Raw genomic sequence first — 16871 nt, forward strand, 5'->3', positions numbered from 1 at the left:
TCGTATTCGTGTCTTTAAATTGACAGTAGATAGTCGGATCAGATGATACTCGTGGTCGAAAAAACAGAAGTGTTTTAAATTGCCTAAATAGAGGTTGGCAATATACCTTATCCTGTACCTGTGCTTTTATAGACCAGGAAAGCTGCAGATCAGAAGCAGCGGACGTGTGTGTGTTCTTTACCTTACAGCAGGCATTCTGAGCGCACATCAGCGGTCTATCTTTTTTTCCTACCCTCGCTCCACGTGTTACATATTATGCACAGTGATAGTTTGCTAGCAAACGTCCTCGCCATTTGATTGACCATAGTAGCAGCAGGCAGTAGCAATATAAATGGAGCAAAACATGCGAACAGTGACTGCTCAAATTATTATATGAAGTAAGTAGATGGAATTACAGCTGCACTCTATCCAATTGTGTCACTAGGATCAACCTAAATGTCTTTACAGACAGCAGAACTAGCGGGTTGAGTTATTTAGTACCTCTCACTTGGTTGAGTGACATGAGAGAGTTGCATGCTGGCAGTTGAAAATGAATTTTATTCTGATCATGGGTTACAAAAAATATATGGATCATAGGGCCTACCCAGTGGCGCAGCGGTCTAAGGCACTGCATCGCAGTGCTTGAGGCGTCACTACAGAGCTGGGTTCAATCCCAGGCTGTGTCACAAACGGCCGTGATCGGGAGTCCTATAGGGCGGCGCACAATTGGTCCAGCGCCGTCTGGGTTAAGGGAGGGTTTGGCCGGGTGGGCTTTACTTGGCTCATCGAGATCTAGCGACTCCTTGTGGTGGGCCGGGCACCTGCAGGCTGACTTCAGTTATCAGTTGAACAGTGTTTCCTCCGACACATTGGTGCTTCTGGGATAAGAAGGCTGTTATTAAGGAGCGTGGTTTGGCGGGTCATGTTTCGGAGGATGCATGACTCGACCTTCGCCTCTCCTGAGCCCGTTGGGGAGTTGCAGCGATGAGACAAGATCGTAATTGAAAATGGGAGAAAAATAATTTTGAAACATACTTGGATCATAATCGTATCAGGAAAATTCCTCATATTTTACAATACTTGTTTTGTTTGAGTGCTCGGCACATCCCTAATACATACCATTGTTGTTTTAATTTTGAACAAGTAGCCTGGTCGCAGATCTGTTTGTGCTGTCTTGCCTACTCCTATGGTCATTGGTAAAAGCCACATGTAAACATTGTCATTCTCATATACTCAGTCTTGTCTCTGCAATAGTCTAAAATCTAAACTATAATTTTTTCAGCTGCAGTGTATGGAAATGGCACATATTTTGCAGTTTGTGCCAGATACTCTGCCAGTAACACATACTCAAGACCAGATCCACAAGGACAGAAGTATATTTTTCTCTGCCGAGTTCTGACTGGCGATTTCACAACAGGACGACAGGGGATGATAGTGCCTCCAGCTAAAAACACTACATCTGCTCAACTCTACGACAGCGTGACAGACAACCCATCAGCGCCATCCATGTTCATTGTATTCAACGACATTCAGGCATATCCTGAGTACTTGATCACTTTCCGCTAGACTACAGAGATAAAAGCAATGCAATGAACACTTGTTCTTTTTATCTGCTGTGTAAAGTTTTCAGGAGCTTTTCTATGATCTGCTTTATAAATTGTCATTTATAATGTTTCTTGAAAAACTGAAAATGATTGTTACTTTTGCATGAAAAAGTGTAACTATTACAGGTTGGTTGTATAAGTTTGCTAAAGGACTGTAATTTTATAATCTACAATTGTAAAGAAAAAAAAAGGACATATCAATCTCAATAGCCACTGTGCTTTGTGCAGGTTGTACTTAGGGGTTGGGGGACTTCCTGTGAATGTACATCCTTGTTCACTGTCTCATTGGACGACCAACTGAAAAAAGACAAAGTATTCTGCATGGCTTGTTTTGGATTATAGTTCAGTGTTGCCAAGTTGATTGTAAACTATGGTCAATGTCTGATAAGCACATACATTTATATGACGTGAGTTAATGAATAGAGAATAAGGCTCTACGAAAGTCCCTGCCTTGTGCTGAGGAATCATGTGACACCAAACGTGATAGCAAGTGGATGTGTGTGTTTATGAAATGGCCTTTCAGTCAGTTTGCTTGTGAGGAGGAAAGTAAAAATAATACAATTATTTTCCAGCTATATATATATATATATATACACACTGAACAGAAATGTAAACGCTACACGTGAAGTGTTTCATCAGCTGAAATAAAATAAAAAAAAACTGACATTTCCCATATGCACAAGAAGCTTACTTCTCTCAAATGTTGTGCACAAATTTCTTTACATCCCTGTTAGTGAGCATTTCTCATTTGCCAAGATACACTATATATATATATACACACAAAAGTATGTGGACACCCGTTGAAATTAGTGGATTCAGCTATTTCAGCTACACCCGTTGCTGACAGGTGTATAAAATCGAGCACACAGCCATGCAATCTACATAGAGAAACATTGGCAGTAGAATTGCCTTACTGAAGAGCTCAGTGACTTTCAAAGTGGCACCGTAGTAGGATGCCACCTTTCCAACAAGTCAGTTCGCCAGTGCTGTTATTGTGAAGTGGAAACGTCTAGGAGTAACAATGGCTGTAATGCATAAAATTCACAGGCTTGTATGCAAAGCAGTAATTGTTTCAAAACATCTCCTGCCATGTCACTGATGCGTCGTGAAACAGTGTTGTTTACTGAAGGCATTATCTGTATAGTTTTTTGGGCCTTTTCCCCCAGCATTGTCCCAGCCATATGTGAGGCAGCAGGAAGAATTAAGTCCTCCACAATAGAATGGGGCTTGTCTGTCCTAACCACTCGGTAGCTCACCATATAAGACTCTTCTAGCCCCTTCTTATTAATGGTATCTGTTGCTTTTATATATGTGTTACTACTCAAAAGTCGTCTTAATTCTCGATCCAAAAACTCCCGTGGCTTATTTTTCAAATTGGCATGTTTTGTTTCTAAATGTCTGCGCAAGAGTGAAGGTTTCATCGAGTTCTGAGAGTTCTTTTGCACATATAACACACTGTGGCTGAGGAAAGGCACTACTCCAATATAAGTGAACCCCAAATTAATGTAGTTCTCATCATATTTGCGCCTCTTCGATGGTCCAACGTCCCTGTCTGTTGTTCGGTGCTTTCCTGGGTAAGGGGGCAGTAGCTCTTCGGCTGCATCAGATTCACAACTGTCAGTGTCCATGCTAGCTGGGCTAACAACAAATGTAGAATTACTGACGCTAGCATTGGATTTGCTCGTGGAAGCAGAACAGCTTGTGTTGTCGACAGGTGCAGGTATAGTACTGCTTGTAGTAGCAATTGAATTTGTCGTTGAATAGAATACATGTAGAGCGAGTGAAAAAAACAAAACTACTTGGCGTCATGTTGGATGCTGCTTTATCATGGTCAGAACACATAGATAATATTGTTATTAAGATGGGTAAGGGAATTGCTGTTAGATGAAAATGTTCAGAGTATGTAACATCTAGCAGTCTGAATCAGGTGATTCAATCCCTGGTCCTATCACACTTAGACTACTGTCCAGTTATATGGTCATCTGCAGCAAAGAAAGATATAAAAAAGTTCCAAATGGCTCAAAACAGGGCTGCCAGATTCTCTTCATTGCTCTAACCGAATGAATATTATTAAAACGCATCAGAATCTCTCATGGCTTCACGTTAAAAACAAATTACTATCTAATCTTCAGATTTTCTTTAGGAATGATATATTTTGCGAAAAACCACAGTATTTTTCAGTCCAATTAGTACATACTAGCAACACGCATAACCACCAAACAAGACAGGCAAATTCAGGGCAGCTAAAACAACTCAAGCCAAGGACAAGTCGCCTACAGTTTTATATAGAGCTATCGCTGAATGGAACTTTTTACCAATCCATATTTCTCAGGAAAAAAGTAAATCCACCTTCAAGAAAAAAATCAAAACATCTAACGTGAAAGACCATATGACTGGACAGCAAATAGAAAGTATCAACTGAATGTTAAATGTGTTTCCTGTCAGGTATTTTAATTATCTGTATTGTCTACTTGTTGAATGTTTGTGAAGTCTTGACACTGGTTGTTTGTAATTTCTTGTTAATTGGTGTTGGACCCCAGGAAGATTAGCTAGTGTTAGGGCGTCAGCTAATGGGAATCCTAATAAAAATTTTAAAAAATTACTACCAGTAGAGCTGGTATGTGTCTCTATAGACGCGGGCCTTACTTGTTTTTAATACATTTTCGAGGAAACGAAATGAGCAGTAGCTACGTTTGGCTACATACGGACCGTTAGTGGAATTCCCGCGAGAGATTAACGATTAATGTGATTGGATGTTAATTATTTGACTAGGCTACCTGTATTTGACATTGTTGTTATTTCGTTGAACACTAGATGGTTTAATTTTATTTTTGGCAGTTAATTAAGGCTACTCAGGTGAGGCGGGGGGGGGGGGACTCACCCAAATGTATTGCCCCGTTGTAAAATATAAATGGACTGTTTGAAAATGTGAAGATTTATAAAAAAATAAATAAAAAAAATGTGAATCACATTTTTATTTGGCGTACCCCCGACGGCATTGCGCGTACCCCTGGGAAACAACTTGCGGCAAAGAAACCACTACTAACGGAAACCTAGAAGAAGAGACTTGCTTGGGTCAAGAAACACGAGCAATGGACATTAGACCGGTGGAAATCTATCCTTTTGGTCTGATGAGTCCAAATTTGAGATTTTTGGTTCCAACTACCGTGTCTATGTGAGACGCACGTGTGGTTCACAACATGAAGCATGGAAGAGGAGATGTGATGGTATGGGGGTGTTTTACTGGTGACACTGTCTGTGATTTATTTAGAATTCAAGACACACTTAATCAGCATGGCTACCACAGCATTCTGCAGCGATACGTTATCCCATCTGGTTTGCGCATAGTGCGACTATCATTTGTTTTTCAACAGGACAATGACTCAACACACCTCCAGGCTGTGTAATGGCTATTTGACCAAGAAGGAGAGTGATGGAGTGCTGCATCAGATGACCTGGCCTCCACAATCACCTGACCACAACCCAATTGAGATGATTTGGGATAAGTTGAACCACAGAGTGAAGGAAAAGCATGCTCAGCATATGAGGGAACTCCTTCAAGACTTTTGAAAAAGCATTCCAGGTGAAGCTGTTTGAGAGAATGCCAAGAGTGTGCAAAGCTGTCATCAAGGAAACGGGTGGCTACTTTGAAGAATCTCAAATATATTTTGACTTGTTTAACACTACTACATGATTCCATGTGTTATTTTATAGTTTTGATGTCTTCACTATTATTCTACAATGTAGAAAATGCTAAAAATAAAGAAAAACCATTGAATGAGAAGGTGTGTCCACACTTTTGATTGGTACTGTACCTTTAGCTACACAGGACGGAAAAGTTGTAATTTAAAGTTGTGGTAATACTTTAACCTGTTGGGGGTAGGGGGCAGTATTGACACGGCCGGATAAAAAATGTACCCGATTTAATCTGGTTACTACTCCTGCCCAGTAACTAGAATATGCATATAATTATTGGCTTTGGATAGAAAACAACCTAAAGTTTCTAAAACTGTTTGAATGGTGTCTGTGAGTATAACAGAACTCATATGGCAGGCAAAAACCTGAGAGGATTCTGAACAGGAAGTGGCCTGTCTGACAAGTTGTTGTTCATCTTGGCTCTTTTTATTGAAGACTGAGGATCTTTGCTGTAACCTGACACTTCCTACGGCTCCCATAGGCTCTCAGAGCCCGGGAAAAAGCTGAATGATATCGAGGCAGCCCCAGGCTGAAACACATTATCGCTTTTGGCAAGTGGCCGATCAGAGGACAAAGGGCTTAGGCGCGTGCCCAAGTCGACCCCATGCTTTATTTTCTTTCGTCTGTTTACCTAAATGCAGATTCCCGGTCGGAATATTATCGCTTTTTTACGAGAAAAATGGCATAAAAATTGATTTTAAACAGCGGTTGACATGCTTCGAAGTACGGTAATGGAATATTTAGAATTTTTTTGTCACGAAATGCGCCATGCTCATCACCCTTCTTTACCCTTTCGGATAGTGTCTTGAACGCACGAACAAACCGCCGCTATTTGGATATAACAATGGATTATTTGGGACCAAACCAACATTTGTTATTGAAGTAGAAGTCCTGGGAGTGCATTCTGACGAAGAACACCAAAGGTAATAACATTTTTCTTATAGTAAATCTGACTTTGGTGAGTGCTAAACTTGCTGGGTGTCTAAATAGCTAGCCATGATGGCTGGGCTATCTACTCAGAATATTGCAAAATGTGCTTTCACCGAAAAGCTATTTTAAAATCGGACATATCGAGTGTATAGAGGAGTTCTGTATCTATAATTCTTAAAATAATTGTTATGCTTTTTGTGAACGTTTATCGTGAGTAATTTAGTACATTTTTAGTAAATTCACCGGAAGTTTGCGGGGGGTATGCTAGTTCTGAACGTCACATGCTAATGTAAAAAGCTGTTTTTTGATATAAATATGAACTTGATTGAACAAAACATGCATGTATTGTATAACATAATGTCCTAGGAGTGTCATCTGATGAAGATCATCAAAGGTTAGTGCTGCATTTAGCTGTCTTCTGGGTTTTTGTGACATTATATGCTAGCTTGAAAAATGGGTGTCTGATTATTTCTGGCTGGGTACTCTGCTGACATAATCTAATGTTTTGCTTTGGTTGTAAAGCCTTTTTGAAATCGGACAGTGTGGTTAGATTAACGAGAGTCTTGTCTTTAAAATGGGGTAAAATAGTCATATGTTTGAGAAATTGAAGTAATAGCATTTCTAAGGTATTTGAATAACGCGCCACGGGATTCCACTGGCTGTTACGTAGGTGGGACGAAATCGTCCCACTGGCCCTAGAGAAGTTAAGCCATGCAGGTACATTACATTATGATGTGTGCAGTGGCTAGAATGGAATAAATGTGTGTGTTTGATCGTTCCATTGAATCCATCCAGCCATTACAATTAGCCCATCCTCCTATAGCTCCTTTTGAGCTGGTAGAAAATCTGCCACATAACAAAACATAACATATAAGTTCATGTACAGTTGAAGTTGGAAGTTTACATACACCTTAGCTAAATACATTTAAACTCAGATTTTCACAATTCCTGACATTTAAATCCTAGTAAAAATTCCCTGTCTTAGGTCAGTTAGGATCACCACTTTATTTAAGAATGTGAAATGTCAGAATAATAGTAGAGAGAATTATTTCTTTCAGCTTTTATTTCTTTCATCACATTTCCAGTGGATCAGAAGTTTACATACACTCAATTAGTATTTGGTAGCATTGCCTTTAAATTGTTTAACTTGGGTCAAACGTTTTGGGTAGCCTTCCACAAGCTTCCCACAATAGGTTTGGTGAATTTTGTCCCATTCCTCCTGACAGAGCTGGTGTAACTGAGTCAGGTTTGTAGGCCTCCTTGCTCCTACACGCTTTTTCAAATTTTCTATAGGATTGAGGTCAGGGCTTTGTGATGGCCACTCCAATACCTTGACTTTGTTGTCCTTAAGCCATTTTGCCACAACTTTGGATGTATGCTTGGGGTCATTGTCCATTTGGAAGACCCATTTGCGACTAAGCTTTAACTTCCTGACTGATGTCTTGAGATGTTGCTTCAATATATCGACATAATGTTCCTCCCTCATGATGCCATCTATTTTGTGAAGTGCACCAGCCCCTCCTGCAGCAAAGCACCCCCACAACATGATGCTGCCACCCCTGTGCTTCACGGTTGGGATGGTGTTCTTCGGCTTGCAAGCATCCCCCTTTTTCCTCCAAACTTAACGATGGTCATTATGGCCAAACAGTTCTATTTTTGTCTCATCAGACCAGAGGACATTTCTCCAAAAAGTATGATCTTTGTCCCCATGTGCAGTTGCAAACCGTAGTCTGGCTTTTTTATGGCGGTTTTAGAGAAGTGGCTTCTTCCTTGCTGAGCGGCCTTTCAGGTTGTGTTGATATTGGACTCGTTTTACTGTGGCTATAGATAGTTTTGTACCCGTTTCCTCCAGCATCTTCACAAGGTCCTTTGCTGTTGTTCAGGGATTGATTTGTACCAAAGTACGTTAATCTCTAGGAGACAGAACACGTCTCCATCCTGAGCGGTATGACTGCTGCGTGGTCCCATGGTGTTTATACTTGCGTACTATTGTTTGTACAGATCAACGTGGTACCTTCAGGCATTTGTAAATTGCTCCCAAGGATGATCCAGACTTGTGGAGGTCTACAATTTTTTTTCTGAGGTCTTGGCTGATTTCTTTTTATTTTCCCACGATGTCAAGCAAAGAGGCACTGAGCTTGAAGGTAGGCCTTGAAATACATCCACAGGTACACCTCCAATTGACTCAAATGATGTCAATTAGCCTATCAGAAGCTTCTAAAGCCATGACATCATTTTCTGGAATTTTCCAAGCTGTTTAAAGGCACAGTCAACTTAGTGTATGTAAACTTCTGACCCACTGGAATTGCAATACAGTGAATTATAATAATAATCTGTCTGTAAACATTAGTTGGAAAAGTTACTTGTGTCATGCACAAAGTAGATGTCCTAACTGACTTGCCAAAACTATAGTTTGTTAACAAGATTTTTGTGGAGTGGTTGAAAAACAAGTTTTAATGAGTCCAACCTCAGTGTATGTAAACTTCCGACTTCAACTGTACATTCTTTTTAACAAGTAATAAAGTAGTTCATGTTATCAGTGAAAAGCATGCAGTATCATCCTCTAAATATTTTTGGGTGAGAATCCAAGACTGGTGAGAAGCCAAGACTCACAGCATAGCCGACATCGTAGCTTATGCCTGTCACATGCTTCCCAGTCTAAACAGTTCGCACACAGTAGCTGTACATGGGTAAAATCACTGCGCAAGCCAAGGCAGTAAAAAGGCCATTTTACAACCTATGTTGTGATAATTGCGTTGTTTGCTCTTGAACCCATAAGTTCATATGCCACTGATGTACAATAAGGCCGTGACAGCAAAAAGACAGTCACACAGTGGCGTAATAAATTCAACTACACATACTGTACGTTTCATCACAAAACCAGAGAGCAACATGTCCCGTGAAGTCCACAAAGCAAATATTGCATGTAAGCAACCGTTATATCACACTATGTCTCTCTATACTACAGTGGCTTGCGAAAGTATTCACCCACTTGGCATTATTACTATTTTGTTGCCTTACAACCTGGAATTAAAAATGATTTTTTTGGTGGGTTTGTATCATTTGATTTACACAACATGCCTACCACTTTGAAGATGCAAAATATTTTTTATTGTGAAACAAACAAGAAATAAGACCAAAAAACAGAACTTGAGCGTGCTTAATATGAGTCTGGATGGAGAGTTTACAGTCTAACCAGACACCTAGGTATTTGTAGTTGTCCACATATTCTAAGTTGGAACCGTCCAGAGTAGTGATGCTAGTCGGGCGGGCGGGTGAGGGCAGCTAACGGTTGAAAAGCAGGCATTTGGTTTTATTAGCGTTTAAGAGCAGTTGGAGGCCACGGAAGGAGTGTTGCACGGCATTGAAGCTCTAACCACTAGGCTACCTGCCTAAATAACTCCGTGAGAAGCAGGGTGCCGTTTTGGAAGTTTACTGGAATCACAGTGTGAAACTGCAACAAACACAAAAGTACATGTTTTCAGTTACAGTAGTATAGAGCACAATGTCTTCCACAATAACTGCACTAAATGTACGAAATAAGAGTACTCAATCTAGAATCCAATATAAAGTAAAGTTACTAGGATGCAACTGAATGCTTTATTGTTCAGCTATGTGTCCCTAGGGAGAAATAGCACTGAAGCTATTGTTCATCTTTTACAGAAACATGAAAATTAAATGTGATAAACATTTATCTTGTGTTAATAAACAAATGTACTTACAGACATTGCGTCTTACAAAGCATATAAAGAAGGATGATGAAGGATTATAACAGCTCTGTCAAACTTGCACATCTAACACATTTCTTCCCTTCTGAAACTGCTTCCTGTCACATGACACAAACAGATAAATTATACACTGCTGCACTTAAACTGCCACTAGGGGGTGCTAAACAACTAACAGGTCCAGAACAAACACTGAAACATGCATGAGAGCATCAGGTGTTCCGGATGACAGTGTGATCACGCTCTCCGCAGCCGATGTGAGTAAGACCTTTAAACAGGTCAACATTCACAAGGCAGCAGGGCCAGACAGATTACCAGGACGTGTACTCCGAGCAAGCACTGACCAACTGGCAAGTGCCTTCTCTGACATTTTCAACCTCTCCCTGGCTCAGTCTGTAATACCAACATGTTTCAAGGAGACCACCATAGTCCCTGTGCCCAAGAACATTAAGGTAACCTGCCTAAATGACTACCGACCCGTAGCACTCATGTCATGGCTCACATCAACACCATCATCCCAGAAACCCTAGACCGACTCCAATTCGCATACCGCCCTAACAGATCCACAGATGATGCAATCTCTATTGCACTCCGCACTGCCCTTTCCCAGAGTTCCTCTGTGCAGCGTCTGTGTTCTTTTGCCCATCTTAATCTCTTTACTTTTTATTGGCCAGTCTTAGATATGGCTTTTTCTTTGCAACTCTGTCTAGAAGGCCAACATCCCGGAGTCACCTCTTCACTGTTGACGTAGAGACTGGTGTTTTGCAGCTACTATTTAATGAAGCTGCCAGTTGAGGACTTGTGAGGCGTCTGTTTCTCAAACTAGACACTCTAATGTACTTGTGCTCTTGCTCAGTTGTGGCCCGGGGCCTCCCACTCCTCTTTTTATTCTGGTTAGAGACAGTTTGCACTGTTCTGTGAAGGGAGTAGTACACAGCGTTGTTCGAGATCTTCAGTTTCTTGTCAATTTCTCGCATGGAATAGCCTTCCTTTCTCAGAACAAGAATAGACTGACCAGTTTCAGAAGAAAGTTATTTGTTTCTGGCCATTTTGAGCCTGTAATTGAACCCACAAATGCTGATGCTCCAGATACTCAACTAGCTTAAAGAAGGCCAGCTTTATTGCTCCTTTGATCAGGACAACAGTTTTCAGCTGTGCTAACATAATTGCAAAAGGGTTTTCTAATGATCAATTAGCCTTTTAAAATAATAAACTTGTATTAGCTAACACAACGTGCCATTGGAACACAGGAGTGATGGTTGTTGATAATGGGCCTTTGTACGTCCATGTAGATATTCCATATAAAATCAGCCGTTTCCAGCTACAATAGTCATTTAAAACATTAACAGTGTCTAATAGCATTCCAACCATGAGGCCACTGCAGTTGAAGTCGGAAGTTTACATGCACTTAGGTTGGAGTCATTAAAACTTGTTTTTCAACCACTCCACAAATTTCTTGTTAACAAACTACAGTTTTGGCAATTCGGTTAGGACATCTACTTTGTGCATGACACAAGTAATTTTTCCAACTAATGTTTACAGACAGATGATTATTATAATTCACTGTATCACAATTCCAGTGGGTCAGAAGTTTACATACACTAAGTTGACTGTGCCTTTAAACAGCTTGGAAAATTCCAGAAAATGAACATTTTCTGAAAATGAACAAAATGAGCACATTTTCGTTTTCTGTTGCAAAACGCAAAAATAAGTTTTTGGTTTGCTCAACCTAATTAAGATGACCCAGTTGTCCACTATCGGCATATCTATTTATTATTGCCATCGAAATGTTAGCTGTTAAGATTAGATCAAACAATAATATTAATGCGATTAGAAATCTGTGGCTTAAAAACGAAGGTGTCATTGTACGCTGATGATTCATGTTTTCTTTTAAAACCACAATTGGAGTCTCTCCACGGCCTCATAGAGGATCTAGATACTTTTGCTATCCTCTCTGGATTAAAACCAAATTATGATAAGTGTACTATATTACGTATTGGATCACACAAAAATGCACATTTTACATTACCATGTAGTTTACCAATTAAATGGTCTGACAGAGATGTGGACATACTCGGTATACAAATCCCAAAAGAAAGAAATGATCTCACTCCAATACATTTTTATAGAAAGTTAGCAAAAATAGATAAGATCTTGCTACCATGGAAAGGAAAATACCTGTCTATTTGTGGAAAAATCACCCTGATTAACTCTTTAGTCATATCACAGTTTACCTATTTGCTTATGGTTTTGCCTACACCTAGTGAACTGCTTTTTAAATTATATGAACAAAAAATATTATATTTTATTTGGAACAGCAAGCCAGATAAAATTAAAAGGGCCTATTTATATAACGAATATGAATTCGAAGTGCAGAAATGATTAAATATTAAAGCATTAGACCTCTCACTAAAGGCATAAGTCATACCAAAGTTATACTTAAATCCAAACTGGTTTTCTAGTAAATTGGTACGAATGTCTCATCCTATGTTCAAGAAGGGCCTTTTTCCCTTAATTCAGATTACACCTGCCCACTTTCGGTTGTTTGAAAAGGAAATAATCTCCAAAATATCTTTAGTTTTTAAACAAGCCTTCGAAAGTTGGTTGCAATTTCAGTTTAATCCACTTGAAAAGACAGAACAAATAATACAGCAAATATTGTGGTTAAATTCAAATATCGTAATTGATAAAAAAAACTGTATTTTTCAATTTTCAAATGTTTAAAAAGGTATAATTTTAGTGAATGATATTATAAATAGGACTGGTGGAGTGATGTCACACATGCAGCTAACACAGACATAGGGAAATGTCTGCTCTACCCAAAATTACAACCAATTAATTGCAGCATAACCACAAAAATGGAAGAGGCAAGTAGAAGGGGAAAAAAGTAAGGAACTTGTATGATGGCCCTGTATTAAAGAACATAAATGGTTAAAGAAAAGTGTGATAAATAAAAACATATAACAATTTCATTTAAGGACCAAAAAACTGACAGCTGTGCCATATAAATTGCAAAATAGTTGGGAAGAGATTTTCGATGTACCCATTCCATGGCACAAGGTTTATGAATTGATACGCAAAACAACGCCGGATTCAAAACTTCGAATTTTTCCATTTATATTACTATACAAAATTCTTGCAACAAATAGAATGTTATATATATATGGGGGATACAATCTTCCCAGCTCTGCAGATTCTGCTGTGAGGAGGCAGAGTCATTAGATCATTTATTTTGGTATTGTCCATATGTAGCTCGTTTTTGGTCACAGGTCCAGCAATGGCTGAAGAATTGCAACATTTGCCTAGAACTAATGCTGCAGATAGCAATACTGGGTGATTTGAAAAGCCATAGTCAATCAATCAATAATATAATAATTATTTTAACAAAAATGTTGATTTTTAATTTACAATCTGTAGAAGCTAGGAGAATAGAAAGGTTCAATTGTTTTGTGAAGCATCACAGCACAGTTGAAAAATATATGGCAAATAGAAATCCGAAATGGATGATGTTGAGAGATAGATGGGACGGGTTGAATGGAGCTGAAGGGTGGGACTAATAACAAGATAACCAGACGGGGTCTGTAAAATGTATATAGGTTCAGAACTTTTGTGAAATAGCACAGTTACAAATAGAAATCAAACTGGATGGACATCAGAAATAGAGGAAGGACTAAAAACAAAAAAAAGAACTATTGTAAAATAGACTGTGTCTGTAAAATGTGTATAAGATGAATAAATTGAAGGTAATAGCCGAAGTGTTTATTAGTTTACTCCAATTGGGGGATCGGTGGTAGGGTTTGCGGGGAATAATACACTGCTCAAAAAAATAAAGGGAACACTTAAACAACACAATGTAACTCCAAGTCAATCACACTTCTGTGAAATCAAACTGTCCACTTAGGAAGCAACACTGATTGACAATAAATTTCACATGCTGTTGTGGAAATGGAATAGACAACAGGTGGAAATTATAGGCAATTAGCAAGACACCCCCAATAAAGGAGTGGTTCTGCAGGTGGTGACCACAGACCACTTCTCAGTTCCTATGCTTCCTGGCTGATGTTTTGGTCACTTTTGAATGCTGGCGGTGCTTTCACTCTAGTGGTAGCATGAGACGGAGTCTACAACCCACACAAGTGGCTCAGGTAGTGCAGCTCATCCAGGATGGCACATCAATGTGAGCTGTGGCAAGAAGGTTTGCTGTGTCTGTCAGCGTAGTGTCCAGAGCATGGAGGCGCTACCAGGAGACAGGCCAGTACATCAGGAGACGTGGAGGAGGCCGTAGGAGGGCAACAACCCAGCAGCAGGACCGCTACCTCCGCCTTTGTGCAAGGAGGAGCAGGAGGAGCACTGCCAGAGCCCTGCAAAATGACCTCCAGCAGGCCACAAATGTGCATGTGTCTGCTCAAACGGTCAGAAACAGACTCCATGAGGGTGGTATGAGGGCCCGACGTCCACAGGTGGGGGTTGTGCTTACAGCCCAACACCGTGCAGGACGTTTGGCATTTGCCAGAGAACACCAAGATTGGCAAATTCGCCACTGGCGCCCTGTGCTCTTCACAGATGAAAGCAAGTTCACACTGAGCACGTGATAGACGTGACAGAATCTGGAGACGCCGTGGAGAACGTTCTGCTGCCTGCAACATCCTCCAGCATGACCGGTTTGGCAGTGGGTCAGTCATGGTGTGGGGTGGCATTTCTTTGGGGGGCCACACAGCCCTCCATGTGCTCGCCAGAGGTAGCCTGACTGACATTAGGTACCGAGATGAGATCCTCAGACCCCTTGTGAGACTATATGCTGGTGCGGTTGGCCCTGGGTTCCTCCTAATGCAAGACAATGCTAGACCTCATGTGGCTGGAGTGTGTCAGCAGTTCCTGCAAGAGGAAGGCATTGATGCTATGGACTGGCCCGCCCGTTCCCCAGACCTGAATCCAATTGAGCCCATCTGGGACATCATGTCTCGCTCCATCCACCAACGCCACGTTGCACCACAGACTGTCCAGGAGTTGGCGGATGCTTTAGTCCAGGTCTGGGAGGAGATCCCTCAGGAGACCATCCGCCACCTCATCAGGAGCATGCCCAGGCGTTGTAGGGAGGTCATACAGGCACGTGGAGGCCACACACACTACTGAGCCTCATTTTGACTTGTTTTAAGGACATTACATCAAAGTTGGATCAGCCTGTAGTGTGGTTTTCCACTTTAATTTTGAGTGTGACTCCAAATCCAGACCTCCATAGGTTGATAAATTGGATTTCCATTGATTATTTTTGTGTGATTTTGTTGTCAGCACATTCAACTACAGTGGGGCAAAAAAGTATTTAGTCAGCCACCAATTGTGCAAGTTCTCCGACTTAAAAAGATGAGAGAGGGCTGTAATTTTCATCATAGGTACACGTCAACTATGACAGACAAAATGAGAAAAAAAAATCCAGAAAATCACTTTGTAGGATTTTTTTATGAAATTATTTGCAAATTATGGTGGAAAATATGTATTTGGTCACCTACAAACAAGCAAGAGTTCTGGCTCTCACAGACCTGTAACTTCTTCTTTAAGAGGCTCCTCTGTCCTCCACTCGTTACCTGTATTAATGGCACCTGTTTGAACTTGTTATCAGTATAAAAGACACCTGTCCACAACCTCAAACAGTCACACTCCAAACTCCACTATGGCCAAGACCAAAGAGCTGTCAAAGGACACCAGAAACAAAATTGTAGACCTGCACCAGGCTGGGAAGACTGAATCTGCAATAGGTAAGCAGCTTGGTTTGAAGAAATCAACTGTGGGAGCAATTATTAGGAAATGGAAGACATACAAGACCACTGATAATCTCCCTCAATCTGGGGCTCCACGCAAGATCTCACCCCGTGGGGTCAAAATGATCACAAGAACGGTGAGCAAAAATCCCAGAACCACACGGGGGGACCTAGTGAATGACCTGCAGAGAGCTGGGACCAAAGTAACAAAGCCTACCATCAGTAACACACTACGCCGCCAGGGACTCAAATCCTGCAGTGCCAGACGTGTCCCCTTGCTTAAGCCAGTACATGTCCAGGCCCGTCTGAAGTTTGCTAGAGAGCATTTGGATGATTCAGAAGAGGATTGGGAGAATGTCATATGGTCAGATGAAACCAAAATAGAACTCGTCGTGTTTGGAGGACAAAGAATGCTGAGTTGCATCCAAAGAACACCATACCTACTGTGAAGCATGGGGGTGGAAACATCATGCTTTGGGGCTGTTTTTCTGCAAAGGGACCAGGACGACTGATCCGTGTAAAGGTAAGATTGAATTGGGCCATGTATCGTGAGATTTTGAGTGAAAACCTCCTTCCATCAGCAAGGGCATTGAAGATGATACGTGGCTGGGTCTTTCAGCATGACAATGATCCCAAACACACCGCCCGGGCAACGAAGGAGTGGCTTCGTAAGAAGCATTTCAAGGTCCTGGAGTGGCCTAGCCAGTCTCCAGATCTCAACCTCATAGAAAATCTTTGGGGGGAGTTGAAAGTCCGTGTTGCCCAGCTAAAGCCCCAAAACATCACTGCTCTAGAGGAGATCTGCATGGAGGAATGGGCCAAAATACCAGCAACAGTGTGTGAAAACCTTGTGAAGACTTACAGAAAACGTTTGACCTGTGTCATTGCCAACAAAGGCTATATAACAAAGTATTGAGAAACTTTTGTTATTGACCAAATACTTATTTTCCACCATAATTTGCAAATAAATTCATTAAAAATCCTACAATGTGATTTTCTGGATAGTTTTTTCTCATTTTGTCTGTCATAGTTGAAGTGTACCTATGATGAAAATTTACAGGCCTCTCTCGTCTTTTTAAGTGGGAGAACTTGCACAATTGTTGGCTGACTAAATACTTTTTTGCCCCACTGTATGTAAATACGATTATTTCATTCATTCAGATCTAGGATGTGTTATTTTA

The 16871-nt window shown here is 40.7% G+C and overlaps 1 protein-coding gene across 3 annotated transcripts in view; it reads left to right on the forward strand.

Annotated features, from left to right (window-relative positions):
- The window catches only part of parp14rs1 (poly(ADP-ribose) polymerase family member 14-related sequence 1), a 44095-nt gene that overhangs the window by 24054 nt on the left and 3170 nt on the right, over positions 1-16871 (forward strand). For 2 of the 3 annotated variants that reach the window (XM_014192240.3, XM_014192241.3), the window contains one exon: positions 1262-4185. The exons of the other annotated variant lie outside the window; for it this stretch is intronic. In XM_014192240.3, the coding sequence (XP_014047715.3) occupies positions 1262-1545 (284 nt within the window). In that variant the 3' untranslated portion in view covers positions 1546-4185. Of the gene's footprint in view, positions 1-1261; positions 4186-16871 lie in introns of those variants that run through there. 3 annotated transcript variants of the gene reach the window in all.

This window comes from Salmo salar, chromosome 03, assembly GCF_965601325.2.
Source record: "Salmo salar chromosome 03, fSalSal1, whole genome shotgun sequence".
Classification (NCBI taxonomy): Eukaryota; Metazoa; Chordata; class Actinopteri; order Salmoniformes; family Salmonidae; genus Salmo; species Salmo salar.